General features: G+C 45.7%; 1 protein-coding gene across 5 annotated transcripts in view; it reads right to left on the bottom strand.

The window, feature by feature from the left end:
• Positions 1 to 1,610: 1,610 nt before the first annotated feature.
• The window catches only part of Samd13 (sterile alpha motif domain containing 13), a 38,687-nt gene continuing 21,230 nt past the window's right edge, over positions 1,611 to 19,067 (bottom strand). For 4 of the 5 annotated variants that reach the window (XM_045138615.1, XM_045138616.1, XM_012947764.2 and 1 more), the window contains 2 exons: positions 17,318 to 17,429; positions 1,611 to 2,765 (listed from right to left, as the gene is read on the bottom strand). In XM_045138615.1, coding sequence (XP_044994550.1) covers positions 2,622 to 2,765; positions 17,318 to 17,429 — 256 coding nt within the window. In that variant the 3' untranslated portion in view covers positions 1,611 to 2,621. The remainder of the gene's footprint in view (positions 2,766 to 17,317; positions 17,430 to 19,067) is intronic. The other variant, XM_045138618.1, reaches the window with a different exon arrangement.

The following is a 19,067-nucleotide window of genomic DNA, read 5'->3' as shown; positions in this document are numbered from 1 at the left end:
GCGCTTTTTTGAATCCTCCTCATTATTTATCTATACTATTCCTGGGTCTTTTCACTCTCATCCTAGGTTTTTTTTTCCCATCAGTAAGAAATTTAGTTAGTTTTTTTAAAATCCAATAATGGCATTGTCCAGAAAAATTAACAGGTTTATTTAAAATTGTTATAAAGTTTAACTGTTGAAACTTGTTCACTAAAACATTTTGACTTGCATTAATGCTCTACATCCCATTTATATTTAAAATTCAGACACAAATGAAAATGGGAAAACTACCAGTATCTGATGTCTGTGCCCTAGTTTTCCACTCACAATTGTATACTTTAGGTACCTTCCAACACCATGGGCAAAAAGTAACATTCAGAAGTACCAAAAATAGGAAGAGGAAAAAAAATGCTTTTTTTTTTTGAGAATGTTTCCCATCATAGTGGACTCTGGCTTGCTCTGCATGTATGCAGTGTGCCAGATGGATATCTTTGGGCACAATTGTTACACATTTAGCATGGATAGCATACAGGTTGTTATCTTCAAAAAGGCCAACAAGATAGACTTCATTTGCCTCCTACAAAGCACCAATAGCTGCACTTTGAAAGCGCAGATCTGTTTTGAAGTCCTGAGCAATTTTTCTCACCAGACATTGGAAGGGCAGTTTGCAAATCAGAAGTTCAGTGGGCTTCTAACAGCCTCTAATTTTACGGAAGTGCGGCAGTGCCCTGCCTGTAACAATGAGGTTTCTTCACCCGTCCAGTAGAGGGCGCACTCTTGCGAGCTGCTTCTGTAGCCAGTTGCTTCCCTGGGTGGACGTGAAGGCAGCCTCGTATGAGCCATGCTGTAGAGACCTCTTACCCACCCACCTTCTCCTACAGCTGGAGCTCAACGAGTTATAGGTGGCACTGGCATTAGAATGGCTGTGGCGCAGCGGTGGCTGCGTAATCCTAGATTTTATGTTCTTTAGAGAAATGATTTCCACAGGGTTATGCATTAGGACACTCTCTAAAATAGGGACTTGAACTTGAGGAGGGTGGGAAGAGGGAAACTTAAGAGCCCATGGACTCTGCTTAGTATTGTTTGTGGGAATATGAAGTTTGTCAGGGAAAGCCCATTGCTTTCATTAGAATAAAACAATTATGACCTCAATAGGAAAGTGAAAAACACTTGGCAAAAATGATACCTAAAATTGATTGTTGGGAGGGACTAAGAGAATTAATAAAATCTGCATAAATGATTTAGTCTACAAAGATGCTCAGTGAATACATATAGCTCTACAGTTTTAAAAAAAATAAACTTTGTATATGTGTGTGCGTGTTCTTGTCGGTGAATGTGTGTGGCTGTGTGCTTGCGCCATGACATGCATGTAGGTGACAAGCTCAGGGTCAGTTCTTGCCTTCCACCGTGCTTGAGACAGGGTCTCCTGTTTCCTGTTGTGTGTGTCAGGCTAGCTGGCCTGTGAGCTTTCAGAGATTAGCCTGCCTCCACCTCCCATTTTGCCATAGGAGCATGGGCTTATGGGCATGAGCTACCACATCCAGCTTTACATGGGCTCTGGGCATCGAACTCCAATCCTCTAGCTGTACAGCAAGCTGTTCACCGCAGGAGCCATTTCCAAAGCCTCAAAGTTTTTTTTTTTTTTTTTTAAAGGCTTAATTATCTCTTTATGGCTTCCAGGAGACTCTAATCTTCAATCTTTGAAGAAGGAACCAGAGACCCCCCCCTGGCTGTACTAACCAATGCTTTATTGTAAGCACAAAGCACCAATTCAACAAGGCCACTGACGCGCAGTGACTGGACAAGTGTCTCTTGGAACAGAGATGTAGCAAGCCCATGTTTTCAAGTTATTAAAGACAAGCACTCAAACCAGGAACCAAACAAGGCCTAGGACTGTTAAAAAATATGACAGCATTGTGAAGGTATAGATATAAAAATACTCTGTACTGGTAACAAGGCATTGTGATCTGTAATTGATTCTTGGCAAATTTCTTCAGTAACAAATTATTATAAATACAAACCACAAAGTAAACAAACAAAAGGCTTTCTTCAACAACAAAGAGCCAAGTAAGCGAATGTGTGAATCGCTAGGACAGGCAGTTCAACATGGACGGGAGGCCCAGGGGCACAACTGCTTGTGCTTCTCAAGGGGCCGTGACACAGGTTCATTTCAAACTCCGCAAACCCCAGTGAAACCTTAATAAGGTCAAGTCGAAGACCCTCTATAAAAAGGGGTGTCAGCAATCCCATTCAAGGAGCACAAGCTCTACAGAGCAGAGGGACTCAAAGGAGAAAGCACTCCTTTTTTTCTCTTCTCTCTACCTCCCTAAATTATTCTACTTGAACTCTCTTAACTGGGGAGTTTATGGAAAGTAATCTATGAAGAAAGGAGGACAATCCTTATGGTTTCAAAGGCCTCATGGGCAGATCGCTCTGTTTGAAAAGCGCCTCAAGAAGAGACATCTGGTGCACGTTCTTTCCTCCTCCCGGTGGAGTCGGGTCGGCGGACGGACTGCCTAGTCCATCTGGTAGGGTACCATTTCGCTGGGTTGAAATTCTTTACCTGTACACGGGCACGTCTTCTGCTTACAAGGTTTCGGCACCGAGGTGTATCTGCCGAGGTCTGAGCCTCAGTCTGACAGCTATGAAGAGCTGCTCTTTAAATGCTTCGTCTGCAGAGGCTTTACATGATACTCGTAGATTTTCAGCGCGGGCCCCAGTTTTAACTGCAGTCCGGTCAGCACGTCATTCCTTGTCATCAATAGCAGGGACTTCCCATCGATCTCCTAGGGCGGAAGCACAGCGTGAGACCAGCACGTGAGTCTGGAAGTCTCTTGGTGTTTTTTTTTTTTTTTGTTCCCCCCAGTGGCTAGAAGCCCTGGCATGCTTGGTTTTTATTTTCTCTCTCTAATAAATAAATAAATATTTAAAAAATTTAAAGTGAACTCTTTATTGCTTTTTTTTGGGGGGGGGGTCCTGGAATTCAGTATGTAGTCTCAGACTGGCCTTGATTGAACTCCCAGCAATGGCTCCTACCTTGGCCTCCCACGTACTGGGGTTAAAGATGTGCACCACCATGCCAGAAGAGTGGCACCGCACACAAAAATGTGCTGTTTTATGTACCTGGCTTTACATGGGTACTGGGGAACCCAACTCAGGTCATTAGGTTTAGTGGGCAAATGTCTTAACCACTGAGTCATCACTCCAGCCCTGACTCTTTTGTTTTATCTTACATCATACATTTGCCTTGGGGATTAAACACAACTTATAAATGATCCTGTTTTGAAATCACACCCCAAATTCCATCTCTTTCAAAACTAGAACTTATGGCAAGTTCACAACACTATTAACCTCCTCAAGGATCAGAGAAGTTGCTCCTGGAAGGAAGGAATAAGGACATGCTCATTAATAAAACATTGAAGTGGGTGTAGAATTTTTTCTCTTTCCTCAATTCCTCAAAGGACTCCATAAATTACAATGGACAGAGATGATCATCTTTATCTGACAAAGTAAGCCTTGGCCAAGAAGTTTAGCAGCCTAAGATCAAACGACTGGGAAAAGGTGGTTTGATGGCTTATACATCCCCTCATGTGGGAAGACCCACCTTGGCTGTGGACAGCACGATTCTGTGGGCTGGGCTCCTGGACTGGGTAATAAGGAGCAAGCGAGGTGAGAAGCAGTGTTCACCTCTCTCTGCTTCCTCACCGGGGACTGCATGTGAGCAGCTGCTTTCATGGATGCATGTATCTGGAGTGCATTTGCAGGGGCAGGAGGCCTTGGTGCACACATAATCTCTCTCTCTCCCTCTCTCAAATAAATAAATACAAATATTTTGTAAAAGTATAGAAAATGAAAGGCTATTACCTCAAGTAGCCAGGGTCAATTTAATTTTGGTTAATGTTTGTCAATTTTTTCTTTATTATTATTTTTGTATATTTCTTTGATTGTGTGAAGCCAGGTCTCATTCTGACTAATGCATTGGTTTCTCATATGTTGAGATTACAGGCATGTACCACCAAGCCTGATTTCTTTTCTGTTTAAAAAGGAACATAGCCGGGCATGGTGGCATACACCTTTAATCCTAGCACACATTTGGGAGGCAGAGGTAGGAGGATGGCAATGAGTTCAAAGCCACCCTGAAACTACATAGTGAATTCCAGGTAGCCTGGGCCAGAGTGAGACCCTACCTTGAAAAACAAAACAAGAAGAAGAAGAGGCCGAGGAGGAGGGGGGGGGGAGGACAAGGGGGAGGAGGAGGAGGAAGAGGAAGAAGAGGAAGAACAAGAACAAGAACAACATAAGGGGCTGGAGAAATTTCTCAGTGGTTAAGGTGCTTGCCTGCAAAGCTTAACAACCCAGATTTGATTCCCCAGCAGTACCCTGGTAAAGCCAGATGCATAAGGTGGTGCATGCATCTGAAGTTCATTTGCAGCAGCTGGAGACTTTGACATGCCTATTCTCTCTCTCTCTCTCTCTCTCTCTCTCTCTCTCTCTTTCTCGTTTCTCTCATTAAAAAAAGAAAGAAAGAAAAAGGCCAGTCTCTTGGCTTGCCTCAAAAACAAAAAACAAAAACCCAAAACAAAACATGGGTGCTTTGAGGGCACACTTTGTAAGCTACTTAAGAGCACGGGCGTAGGCGTTGACTGTAATAAGAAAGCCTGACACCCACTGTCCCTCTCTCTCCAGTAAGACTGACCACTACCGAGAGCTCTCAACTCTGAGGAGAACTTGCTGAGCGGGGCTGTCAGGCCGCGGAAACCCCAGGCACGGAGCCCCGGCCACGGCAGGGCCTCGCCGCCATCTTCCCCCGCCGCCATCTTCCCCCGCCGCCATCTTCCCCCGCCGCCATCTTCCCCCGCCGCCATCTTCCCCCGCCGCCATCTTCCCCCGCCGCCATCTTCCCCCGCCGCCATCTTCCCCCGCCGCCATCTTCCCCCGCCGCCATCTTCCCCCGCCGCCATCTTCCCCCGCCGCCATCTTCCCCCGCCGCCATCTTCCCCCGCCGCCATCTTCCCCCGCCGCCATCTTCCCCCGCCGCCATCTTCCCCCGCCGCCATCTTCCCCCGCCGCCATCTTCCCCCGCCGCCATCTTCCCCCGCCGCCATCGCCCACCCGACCCTTTGCTGGCCCCTCCGTCCAGCAAGAACCTCCTTTTCCCACTGAGAGCAAGTTCATCATAAAATAATAAAATAGAGCCGGGCGTGGTCGTGCACGCCTTTAATCCCAGCACTCGGGAGGCAGAGGTCGGAGGATCACCGTGAGTTCGAGTCCACCCTGAGACTCCATAGAATTCCAGGTCAGCTTAGACTACAGTGAGACCCTATTTTGAAAAGCCAAAATAAGTAAGTAAAATATTCTCTCTGCTGGCAAACATCCTTCTGCAACTCAGCATTTCTGTCAAAGTGCCAAGTGTGCCTGTGAAAAACGCTGAAATTTGGATTTATCTCTAGACAAAATGGAAAAATAGAATTATGTTTTGTGTTTGGTTGGATTTTTTTTCCCTCTGTTCACCTCAGGGCGAGTGGGCAGCAGGAAGGCCCGTCTGGACCTGGTTGCTGGGGAGGTGCAAGATGGCCGGAGGCGGCAGAAGGGCTGTGGGGTGTCTGACCCTGGCCTCCGCTCCTTCCCGGCGGTGACCTTGGGTCAAGGACGTGGCATCCCTGTGCTTCACTTTCCTCATCCTACAAAATGGAAATAAACCCTTGAAGGGCCTTGGGGGTTAGAAATGATGGAGGGACGGTGCCCATCTTAGCATAGCGCCTGGCACGTGAGAGGCTCTGAGTGAGCATGGGGCGCAAATGTGTGGGCGCTCAAAGACATGCGACGTGCTGTGAATCCAAGCCCATCCTGTTTCCTACCTGCAACTGTAGACCCGTTGCCGGAGGGTTGCAAACACTTCCGCTCCAGATGAGAAAACTGACTTGAGATTAAAACGTGCAATAACTGTATAAGTCACTTGTGTCATAAAAAATTGCATGCATGCATGGGAACTTTTTTTGATTAAAAGAGCTAATAATTTGCTATGCAACTTCTGTGAAAGATTATACTTGCAAATGAAACCCTCACTTTTTTTTTTCAGTCAGAGCTATACTAGGGTAAGCTTTGATTGCAGTGCAGAATTCACCAGAAGCTTTCCCAAGGAAGGTCTCATCTGGACCTCTTTCTATTAGTGTAAATTGAAGTATGTGTGACCAACTCCAGTTCAGCAGAACAAACACACATCCTAACATTTGCAGATATATCATGATGAAAGCCAGAACAAAGAGCTAATTCGCACCTTGGGATTTCTGTGCCAACGGATAAGCATGTGTTGTCTGGATGGAATCATGTTTCAGTATTTCCATACACACACACACACAAAACACTCTACATTACACACGTGCAATAAGAAAGAAAAATTTACTCCACTTACTTTTCAGCTTTCTCTGTTAGCATTAATCTACAACTAACTACTTGTATTAAATTTAATAATGATATGACCTCAGAAAATGCACAGGAAGAAAGATATGAAGAAAGAGAAGAACTGATATAAAAGATGCTATGGAGAGAAAAAGACAGAAACCCCAAGAAAGACCACTGAGCAGGGAACAGTAAGGGAAGGCAAAAATGTAGAGGAGAGCTGGGATCCACCTTCCCCCATCCCTGTGCAGAAGTGGTTAGGGAGTCCACCCCTGCCAGGGCAGAGGGAAAACCGGCTCAGCTTACAGTGAGAAGGTGGCTTGGAGGGTCAGTCCTGCGCCCCTGGTAGTTCCTGGCGTCTGGCTCCCCTCCTCAGTGATCAAGAGGTCTGGACCAAGCTGCCTTCAATACCTCCAGTTCCACTCTCGTTCCCAGGTCCCAAGTCAGCCTCTGACATGCTTTCGAGACACAGCAGTCTCACATGCAAGTCGCTATTAAAGAACACGGGAGCTGAGAGCCACTTACCAATGGCGGGGAGGGCTCTGATGACACGGTCGCTCTTTTCCCATTTTAAACGTCCTTCTCACGTTTTCTACCACTGTCTTGGTGACAATTCTCTTGCCACTCACTATCTGGCTACAAGTGGTGACCAGTCTGAAGTTTCCCATTCCGCGGCTTACAAACGGTACAAATGGCTCAGAGGCAGAGGGAGTTGGTCTGGAGCCCAGGGACACAAAAGTGGAGAATCCTGTGTCCAATAAGGGGATGACGTCAAAGAGGGAAGAAGAGGTGTATCTCCTGGGCACACCCATGTGGCCAGGGAAAAAATAGTCTCCGGAGAAGTCTTCATAGTCAGAGAAGTTCTGGAAGATGCGGTGTGGTCTCTCAACACACACGTCCTCGTCCTCCTGCAAATGGGGCTCGTCTCTACCACCACCAATGTTTGCCCTTTGGGTGTTGTCCTCCAGGGACCTGTCATAGCCCCTGCGTTTCTGGGCATCAGACAAGACCCTATAGGCTTCTGCTACTTGTTTGAATTTTTCCTCGGCTGCCTCCTTGGCCTCTGGGTTCTTATCTGGGTGTACCCGAAGAGCCAACTGGTGGAAAGCCTTCTTGATATCAGAGGAGGAAGCATTCTGAGGCACCCCCAGAACTTCGTAGTAACTCACCATGGTTCCTCAGCCTCAGCCCACCAAGACACAGAGTTGACTTTCTGAAGAACTTCCATGTAACCTTGGGACAGTAGATGGGCAACTACTGGAGCTTACATAGAGGCACCTTCTCACGTGGCCTCTCCAGCACGTGGGTCTTTCTCAGGCCACCATGCCCCTCCACGCCCTTGCTGCTCACAGTGGATGGACTGACTATGAGGTCAACGCTAGGAGTTAGTGACTCAGCCAGCACTGTGCTTGCTGTGCTTTCATATTGGTGGGAAACTTGGGGTGAATAAGACACATCTCAGAAAGACCTTATCTTATTTAAAAATACACATATGTGGGCTGGAGAGATTGCTTAGCAGTTAAGGTGTTTGCCTGAAAAGCCAAAGGACCCAGGTTCAATTCCCCAGGACTCATGTAAACCAGATGAACAAGGTGATGCATGTGTCTGCAGTTTGTTCACAGCAGCCAGAGGCCCTGGCACGTCCATTCTCTCTCTCTCTCTCTAAGAAAATGAAATGAAATAAATATGAAAGAACACAGGATGCGAGTTCCCAATGAGAGAAGACAGTGAGTAGCTGTAATGTGTGGGCATGTACTAGCCTTCACACCAGTGTTACAAGAAATACACATGCATGTGCATGTGCGCGCGTGCACACACACACACACACATATACACAAAGTAAACACTGAGTGTCTTGTCACCAGAGAGAAACCATCTGTGTGTCTCGATAGTACTTAAGACCTACACAATACTAGGCCCAATTCCATGATTGACAGTGGAAAATAGAAGATGCCCTTCCTGACATGTCATGGGTAGTTATTGGTTGCTTGGGAAGCAGGAGATTTTTAAAAAATATTTTATTATTTATTTATTTGAGAGAGAGAGAGAGAGAGAGGATGAGTATGCCAGGGCCCCTAGCCACTGTGAAGGAACTCCAAATGCATGCACCCCCTTGTGCATCTGGCTAACGTGGGTCCTGGGGAATCGAACTTGGGTCCTTTGGTGTTGCAGGCAAATGCCTTAAACCACTAAGCCATCTCTCCAGCCCGTAGGAGACATTTTCTTCAGTGGTGTAGCCAGTGGTAAATTGCACATGCTGTGGTAAATGATCCACCACGCTAAGCTCATGCAGCCAACCAATTAGTGGGTTACACCCGCAAGAGAAAAAAAAAAAGATATTAAAAGAAGACAGGAATAAATTGAGAGCAAGAAGGGGTTCAAGTGGAAGAGGGATGGGGAGAGGACTTCTCACTCTTTCTCCTTATACCAACGAGTGCCAGTCCCGGGGGTTTCTGAAAACTGACACAGCAGGTGACCGAGGCTCTGGCACCTGGGTCTGAGTCACAAGGAAGCAAATCGACCCTCCCAAGCACCGTGGATTATTTACGCAAGGGAGGGATCAACCGTGGAGGCAGTGAAACCACTACCCTTGTTGTCATCGACCTGTGACAGCTGTTGTCCACCGCACCAGCCGCTCATCATGCTGCAGAGTCATCACTGTTATCTGGTTGTGACTTTTCTTTTTTCTTTTTTTTTGCTATCATCCCAACTAGAAACTTCATGACTATTTATTAAGAATTATTCCCTTCCTCCAACTCTTGGTAACCTCTGAAGGGCAGCTATGAGTTTGTCTAAATAGTTCATGAAATTGGAATTATATAACATTTATCTGGCTGATTTTACTTAGCATAATGTATTCAAAATTCAGCCCTGTCAGAGCACATGTCACACCTTCATTCCCGTATGTGGATGAATAAAATGCCATCTTATGCATATATCACATTTTATGCATTCACTTGTTCATGGACATTAGCATTATCTCTTGCATTGGTTGTTATGAATAATGCAGAAGCGGCCGCTGCACAGGCACGGGTGTCCGAGCTCGCGTTAATCCTTTTGGGTGACTTGCTGAGTCATATGGCAATTCCATGCCTAACTTTCTGAATAACAGTCTTAATTGCTTTTCAGAGGGCCTGCATTCTTTTATATTCCTATCGTCGGTATACAACGTTCCCATTTTGTCACCTTCTGGCTCCTCCGCACATTGCCTTTGATCTCATCCCTTCCCATAGTCACGGGGAGCTCTGCGTCATATAACTGTCCTCAATTTCCTGTCATTTAAGCCTGTTCAATTCCTTTGGCTGGTCTCCTGCATCATGTAGATATGCCTGGATGTTTCCTGTCGCAGAGAAGAGCTCCCAAGCCTCCATGACCCTCCAGTGTGCCCCTCTCTCCTCACTTGCTGCATTCTGGTCATTGCACTGGGAGGGAAGGGGCCTCCCCCTCTCCCCACCCATGGCATTCAGACTCCACTGGCCCACTTCACTGCCACTCCCACACCCCACTGGACATCACCTTTTCAAAAATGAAATGAAAAAATTTTGAAGTAGGGGCCATTGGAGGGACGTTTACATAGAGAATGTCATATGGATGGCTCATCACCACAGAGTGAGTCTTTTTAGCCACATGGAAGGTTCCCTCAGAGGCTGGTGAATGACATTGGTCAAAATGGTAATTCTCAGAAGCTTTTAGGAAAGAATACCTGAGCAGCCTTTGATCCATAAAAACCAAGTGTTGAGGGCTGGAGATGGCTTAGTCGTTAAGTGCTTGCTTGTGAAGCCTAAGGACCCTGGTTCCAGGCTCAATTCCCCAGGACCCATGTAAGCCAGATGCACAAGGTGGTGCATGCATCTGGAGTTCCTTTGCAGTGGCTGGAGGCCTGGCACACCCTCTCTCTCTCTGTGTCACTATCAAATAAATAAATAAAAACAAACAAACAAACAAACAAAAAACCCCACAAGTGTTGAGGTTTTAATGTGAAATGCTCACCCATAGGCTGATGTGTTTGAACTCCTGGAAGCCTGTTCTTGAGGTGGAGCCTAGTTGGAGGATTTGAGTGAATGGGGGACAGGACTTGGGGATTTTTAAAAATATATTTATTTATTTATTTATTTATTTGACTGAGAGAAGGGGGGAGGGAGAGAATGGGTGTGCCAGGGCCTCCAGCCACTGCAAATGAACTCCAGAGGCATGCACCACCTTGTGCATCTGGCTAGGGGATTGAACCTGGGTCCTTTGGCTTTTCAGGCAAACGCCTTAACCACTAAGTCATCGCTCCAGCCCGGGGATTTGTTTTTTAGCCTGGTTCCACTTCCTGCCATCTCTCTCTGCTTCCCACCTGTGGGTGCTGCCATGCTTCCCCTGCCATGACGGGCTGTGTCCCCTTCAAAGAATAAGCTGAAATAAACTCGTCCTCCCTTCAGTTGCTTCTTGTCAGCCAGTTGCTCACAGCAGGGAGAAAAGTAATTAACATCCTAGCAATGCCTATCCATGGTCAAGTGCCATTTTTCTTTTCTTTTCTTTTTCTTTTTCTTTTTGGTTTTTCGAGGTAGGGTCTCACTCTACCTCAGGCTGACCTGGAATTCACTACGTAGTCTCAGGTTGACCTTGAACTCATGGTGATCCTCCTACCTCTGCCTCCTAAGTGCTGAGATTAAAGGCGTGCGCCACCATGCCCAGCTGCAAATGCCATTTTTCTTCAATCACCTATTCAAAATAATTCTGTCTCAAGGGACCTCAATTCTTCTTCTCTATATTGGAGCTCTACTTCATGTGGACCAGTTCCAAGACAATACCTTCAGGAGCTTATACAATACTCCGTTGTTTAACTCAGTACTCTCTTTCTAGAAATCTGAGCCCTATAAATGCAAACTCCTCAGGACTGTCCAGTGACCATGAATAAATTAGAAGAAAGTAAACCAGAAGCCATGATTCCCACTCACGCCTGTCACTAAGGGCCACTCCACCTGGAGCCTGTGGGAGAGAGGACATTAAAGGTGCTCTTGTCCTTGCCTCCTCTAGGTAGGGCTCCACCCTCACCAGCCAGTGGTTCCTTTGGGGCACTATGTCAGTGAGTCCAGTGGGCTGGAATCCCTGTCTTGTGAGCATTTACAGCCCAGTAATAGGAACCACGTGCAAGCATTAGGAAGAGCAACATTTCTGGTCATCCAGTGAGACTGGCTGAAATAGTAATATATCCTAGACACATACATTATCCACACTGGGCCATTCACGAGGGGGTGGGAAGTGACTTAGGCCTTCCCTCTTGACAGTTCTTTTGGCTTGTGGCCCTGGTTCACACTGAAGGCTTAAGCTAGGGTTGCCAGAGAACTTGATGGAGATAATTGCACCAGATGGAAACATAATGGGTCCAATGGCTAAGTGGGAACAGGGTGCCAGCACAAGGGGAAAAGGCTAATGATCAGCAGGTTCATCCAGCTGCCTCCTCATGTGAAAGAGACCGGGGACGTGACTCCAAGCCTTCAGGTAAACCTTGCTCAGTGGCCTAGCATTTTCTAAAAGGTTACAGTGCTGGAAAGCCACTTTGAGTCTCGCTTCTGCAACCGCAGGGTATATGATCATGTAGGAAGTCGGTGAGCCTGTCTGGCATCAAGTCAGTACACTTATTGGTCAGTATGAATTGTTGCATGAAGACAGTGAAGATTGGGTGTCATAGCAACAGAAAATTATTTCCCACAGTTTTGGAAGCTGGAGGTCCAAGATCGGGGTATTGGCATGATTAGGGTTATAGTGATGGCTGCATACCTGGCTTGCAAGGGACCCAGCTACCTATTTTCTGAGTCCTCACATGGGGGAGGAAGAGGGTGCAACATATCTTTGCTATTCTAGAAAGGTTCTAACCCTATTATAGGGCTCTACTCTCATGATCTCATCTAACTGCCTCCCATGGGCAATTGTGTGCACCATCACTTCAGGGTTAGGTTTGTAGCATATGAATCTCAAAGGACACAAGCCTTCAGGTTGTAGGAGTCAGCTGTAAGACAGTCAGCTCTCTACATTACTGGAAATTGTACTGCCCTTTTATTTCGTTAATATTTTATTTATTTATTTGAGAGATAGAGATAAAGAGAGAGAAGCAGATAGAGAGAAAGCGAGAAGGGGCACGTTAAGGCCTCTAGCCACTGCTAATGAACTCCAGACACTTGTGCCCCCTTGTGCATCTGGCTTACATGGATCCTGGGGAATCAAACCAGGGTCCTTAGGGTTTGTAGGCAAACGTCTTAACCACTAAGCCATTTCCCCAGCCATGTCCTTTCTTTTAAAATTTTTATTTATTTATTTTTATTAGATATGGACCTAGCTGGTATAGAACCATCACATGTTGGTACCATCCTTTCCCTCCTTCCTGCCCCTTTTCTGAAGAGGCCTTCCGCATTGAGGATGCAGGTCAAGCCTATGGGGATTGTGGGTCATGCATTATGGGTGTACTGCCCTGTTAGAGACATCTCTGTGTGTGTGTGTGTGTGTGTTTGTGCGTGTGTCCACATGTACATGTATGTGCAGGTGCACATGGAGACCAGAGGACAAACTGCAGGTGTGGTTACTCAGGCATTGTGCTACCTTTCTGAGACAGAGTCTCTCATCAGCCTGGAGCTCAACAATTATGCAAGACTGGCTAAGCAGTGAGCCACGGGAATCTGCCTACATGTGTGCACTGCCATGCCTTTCTGGCATCTTTTTTTTTTTTTTTAATGGAACTCAAATGCTCAAACTTGTGAGGAAAGTACTACACAAAGTGAGCATCCAGATCTGGGCCTTTCTTGGGTGGTTTAGTGGCCCTGTCTCTCTAGTCCTTACCCTTCTGCTGCCCAATGGGAGGACAAGGCATTCCCTAAGGAGATCTTTAAAATGTTAAATAAATAAATAAATAAATATATGTATATGTGTGTATATATATATATATGTCTATATATGTGTGTATATATATATATATACATATATATATATAATTTTTATTTTATGTAAGAGATAGAGAAAGAGGCACACAGAGAGAGAATGAGAATGGGCACACCAGGACCTCCTGCCACTGCAAACAAACTCCAGACACATGCACCACCACATCTGGCTTATGTGGGTCCTGGGGAATTGAACCTGGGTCCTTTAGCTTTGCAGGCAAGTGCCTCAACCACCAGGCCATGTCTCCAGCCCCTTAAGAAGATTTTTAAAGCTGTGGTCACTAGGTGTTTTCAGCTGCTGTGACCTAGCAATGTGCATGGAAGGACCATAGCTTTAGTCTAGAGATAGCCTTCCATCTTTATGTCAGGGTGTATTTGGTGAGTTAGTACTGACTGCTTGAGGTCCAATGTCAGGGAGACTCTGGAGTGAGATGACGATGGTGGAGGCAGGTTCACGTGGTAAGGTTCATGATTCTAGTCTCAATGAGCCCAACAGTGACAGCATCAGTCTAAGCCTAGCCAGAGCATCCCTTCTTGCCCTCTTCAGCAGGAAGAGGAAAGATGCTGAAAATGTTGGAGCAGGAGAAACATGGGGATCCTTCCTAGAGAATAAGTTAAGGCAGGCTCCTCACACGCCCACCTCCCATTCTGTGAGAATGAAGGAACTTGAGTTTCTGGATCTTGTGCCAGTTCAGTCTCCTGGGAATTCACTTATCAAGCCCAGGGCCAGCACAGCGGGCGCAGTAATGAGGAGCAATTCTCAATGAAATGGCCCCACCTGCAGCGCCAGAATGAGGTCACACACAGGAGACATGCCAAGCTCCGAGCAGGCTGGTCACATTTCTGAGGTCGTGCACAGAATCCGTCAGGCTCAGAGAGCCCCACTGTCCCCTAAATTGGGATGTCTGAGCAAAAACCTCAACCTAGAGTGGCTACTGGATATCTGGGAATCGGGCCAGGAGACCTTTTAGCTGAGCCCTTTCTTCATTAACTTTTTTTAACAATATTATTTTTATTTTATTCTAAAAAGGAGCTACTCTATTGCAATGACACAACAGGACATCAATATCATTAAAAACCAAAGTGAAGTATTTTACAGTCAGTCTCTACTTTCCTACATAAGATGTTACTTGCCACCAGGATTTAATATTTTCAGACGTGAAGAAAATTCATCAGAACCTTCTAGTGAACAGCTATATTCCTACTCCCTAGATTCTGCACTTAATAGTTTGCAGACTTTAGCATATATCAATCCATGGGGTCATCCCTCTGTCTAATTGTCATTCCATATTTTTGATGCATTTCAAGGGAAGTGGTAGATATTGTAATACTTCCTCCCCAGTCCTTCACTTTCATATCATTGTGAAATATTCTTACAGCTCTCTTCTTTTTAGGGTAAACAATTTTCTTTTTTTGGTTTTTCAAGGTAGGGTTTCACATTAGCCCAGGCTGACCTGGAATTCACTATGTAGTCTCAGGGTGGCCTCGAACTCACTGTGATCCTCCTACCTCTGCCTCCCAAGTGCTGGGATTAAGGACATGTGCCACCACATCCAGCATTTTAAGAGCAAAATGTATAGGCATCTTAATACATAAATTTAAATGATTTTCACATGTCATTGCAGATGCAGTGACCAGTGCAGTATATATAGTCTGAATCTGATTTTATTTTTTTGCGGTGGTATAGCCATCTGTAGGTGGCACATGCTCTGGAAATAATCCCCACTCATATTCATACAAGCAACACTAATAAAACTCAGGGGTCACATACATGTGCATGTGTGTGCACCCACACACACATGAAAAAAGGCATCAAAGTAAAAGGGATTAGTTGGGGTCAAGAACAGATAGCGGGAGGGGATTTGATTAAAATATTCTCTATGCATGTATAAAAATTGTCAATTAAAAAATTGAAAAAAGATAGTGTTATCATACATACTGGTAGCTTAAATCCTTATCAAGACATCCTAACCCACATTAAGGTGCAGTGATGTGTATATTTATGTACACACACCCGTAGCTAGCCCTTTGGAAGTATGGAGTGTTGTCATCAGATGGTTCCCTCATATCCCTTCCCCAGTCAGCGCCTGCCTTCACCTATCCACAGGTAACTACTGTTTCCTTTTCCCCCATTGTTGTATTATTTTACTGTAGTGACGCCCAATCTCAAATGGACCCATTTGGCAGGAACTCTGCTATATGACACTTCTCTCCTTCAGTCAGCCAAAGGCATGTGCACATCAGTAACTCATTCCTTTTCTTTGCTGGGTATAGTCCATTATCAATATACCAGTTTGTATACTTATTTTTCTACTGATGTATATACCTAGCCCTCCAACTCTGACTACCATGAAAAAAATGTTGCTAAGAATGATTTTATATAAGTCTTTTTATAGGCATGTTTTCATGTTCTTGGGTAAATACCCAGCAGTGAAGCCACTGGGTGACGGGGTGGATAGATGAGTGTTTATTTTACTCCCACCAGCAGCGTAGGAGAACTCTGGCTGGTACATACCAGCACTTGGCACCATCCGCCTTTCTAATCTTAGTTCTTCTGGTGGGCGTAAAGTCATTTAAGCTTCTATTTTGGCAAATTTTCCAAACTCGCAAAAAATAAAATCACATATGTATAAGGATCAAGTTTTGAAGGCAATATTACTTGAAGAGATAGGCATATGTGGTGTTGGTAAAGCCACTTTATCCCAACTGCAGCCACACAGTCAAGAGCTTCTGAAAATAAGCAACAGGGATACTGGACAAGAAGCCAGACTTATCCTTCAGCTTGTGATTCTCTCAGCCACATTATAATAGGAGAAAATCAAGTTCATGCCTAAGAAACTACAGCCTTTAATGAAAGAAATATGAGCTCTGTTCCACGAAGTTTCAGGGCTGGACCACTATTTCTGACTCCAGTTTGCCTCCACATGGTTAAAACTCGTGGAGGACCATTCCTGCAGTGATGGCTCTGCCCACACAAGGGAGTCACACATTACCTGTACAGGTGGGACAGAGGCCTCCTTCTTCCCTGTCTAACACCAAACCTGGTCTGAGAGCTTTGCTCTTTGAACATCACCACTGTATCAGGGATCACTTGGGCAATTTGCATCCCTGCAAAGTTAGACATTACTAGTCTCTTGTTACCAGTGTGAAAGCAAGACTCAGAAAGCTATAGTAACTTGCTCAAGGTCTTTGACTGAAGAACCAGGATTCAACTCTATATTCTGTGCTGTCTCAGTCTACCTCGCTAAGTGTGTGGGCACACACACACACACACACACACACACACACACACACACACACACACAAACTGCAGGGGGTAAGGAGATCCTTTGGAACTGGTGCAGGTTGTAGAAGGGGCTGTGTGTCAGTCACTAGGTTAAGGTTTTTTGTTTGTTTGGTTGGTTGGTTTTTCGAGGTAGGATCTAGCTCTAGCCTAGGCTGACCTGGAATTCATTATGTAGTCTCAGCCTGGTCTCAAACTTCTACCTCAGCCTCCCAAGTGCCAGGATTAAAGGTGTGCGCCACTATGCCTGTCTAGGTTAGATTTTTTTGTTTTAGGTTTAAAGAATATATTAGATTATAGATTGAATTTAAGAGAATGAAGGAAGGACAAAGGTTATGCCCAAGAGGCATTAGCAGGGTTCCCAGAAATGGGAAAGACCAAAGCTTAAGAGAAGAATGCGAGAACAGAGAGAACCCTTGCCCATGAGTAGGGAGAAGGGGGTCAGAGCCCCTAGGTTAGATTTGTTTTTCGCTCTTATAAAAATATTATCTAATTATCGATTTATTTATTTGCAAGCAGAGAGACAGAGAAGCGAGACAGACACAGAGACAGTAGGTATACCAGGGCCTCTAGCTGCTGTAAGCAAACTCCAGACGCATGTGCCACATTGTGCATCTGGCTCTATGTGGGTACTGGGGAGTCGAACCTGGGTCATTAGGCTTTGCCGATCTTTCGTCTTTTCCCTCCTCACTCCCTTATGCCACCTCCCCCATCATTATGTGTTTCTCCACACTATTACCTGCTCCTGAAAAGCTCTGGCTTGCTCCTCGAATCCTGCTGTTCGGAAGTAATTGACGACATCCATCACAGCCCAGTCTGCAGGGTCGGGTGGTCTCCCATTCTCCGTGGAACTGTAAGGCACACATCCAGATTGTCATGGCTGGGGATGTGCACAGGTGTGGCCAGGCTTGTTGCTTTGCCTCCCAGTGCTGGGCTGGGCCAGATCACTAGGATGCTGGTCCTCTTGTCCCTCAGGGGTCCCTTCCCAGGTTACCTTCAGAAGGCCTCATGATCACTCTTTTTTGCCTGTTTCTTAGTCACTGCATTCCCAATAAACCATGTGACCTTTCACAGAGATGACTTCATACACCTTTTACAAATCAAGACATTTAGTGGCCCAGTGATTTTTGGTGGCCTTCAGCTTGATATTCTTACTACAATCTGCAGTTCCAATGTAACTCCAACTCTACCCTTGTCCCATCTCCTACCACCACCCTGATGTCATCCCACGCACTGAGGAAAAAGGCCATTTCTCAACAGAGGCATGTTCCTCTAGAGGATGCTGAACAATGTAGTCTTGTTCTCAAGAACTGATTTTCATTTTGATACCACCTTAGGTTTGTGACAAACTAGTGCTGTAATAATTCAGTGGGATAATAACAACACAGAGCCAGGGCAACGTGGCCTTTTTGCTTCTGGTATATATACAGAGAATTGGCAATGAGAAAAGGAGTTGTTGGTCTGACTTTACCTGATTGTATGGCCCAGGAACATTTGGGACTGGTTTGTGGGAAGAACTTGGAAACATGTGGAGGTGCAGACTGGGGAAGCCCTAGAATGCTGTAAGCAGAGTTCAGGAGCTTGAAAAACCAGGAAGTTGACAAGAATGCAGGCAGTAAAAGCTGTGGTCATAAGGTTTCAGATGGATATGAGGACTCTGCTCAGAATTTGTTTAGAGGCAATCCCTGTTGTCTTCTGGCAAAGAGCATGTCTACCTGTGGTCCATGCCCTGAGAGTTTGTGGGAGGGACTAACCAGCAGCTCAGCCTTCAGGCTGTCGCATGGGCATCACTTGTAGCTTTCATTCAGACCAACAGTGAGGGCTGAGAGCAAAAGCAGAGAAAGGGGGTTTGACAAACTTGTACTTTGCCCAGAAAAGGAATGTTGGGGCTAAGGAAAGAGTTAAAAGAGAGAAGTCATTAAAAAGAAACTAAGCACTTTTCCCTAGACAGTAAGAATGATGCCTTGGGGATTCTGCAATAAAAAGCAAAACCCTCCCCATCAGAGGATCAATTGTGTGAAAGCATAACCTCATCTGAAAGACAGCCCCTTGAGATGGGAGTATGTCCAGAACATCTTATCCTTCTAGGGAGCTCTGTCTCCAGGTCAGCCACCCTGGTTCTCAGAAGCTACAGCAGCCAATATCTAAAGGATGCTGCCAAGTGTTCAAGCTATGTGTCGCTACAGTGTCACTATGTGCTGTTGGCTTGCAGGCATGTAGAATGTAAATGTTGTGGGTTCATGGAGACTTTGGGAATGCAATATGTGCCAGGTTTAGGATCCCATGGGCAGCCTCAGAAAGTGAGACGCATGAAGCTATGAGAGTAAAGCTTAGGACACAGTGGAGACCCCAGGAAGGTGGAGATGCCAGCAGCAGCACAGATGACCACTGAGAAAAGAAGCCAAATCAAGAGACTGGCCATGCAGACTGCAACTGGAAAGACCGCAGGGCAAAGCTGCCCAAGTCCTTTGGAGCTCACATCCTTCGGT

This window comes from Jaculus jaculus, chromosome 19, assembly GCF_020740685.1.
Source record: "Jaculus jaculus isolate mJacJac1 chromosome 19, mJacJac1.mat.Y.cur, whole genome shotgun sequence".
In the NCBI taxonomy this organism is placed as follows: Eukaryota; Metazoa; Chordata; class Mammalia; order Rodentia; family Dipodidae; genus Jaculus; species Jaculus jaculus.
This window is presented reverse-complemented; position numbering and strand designations above follow the sequence as displayed.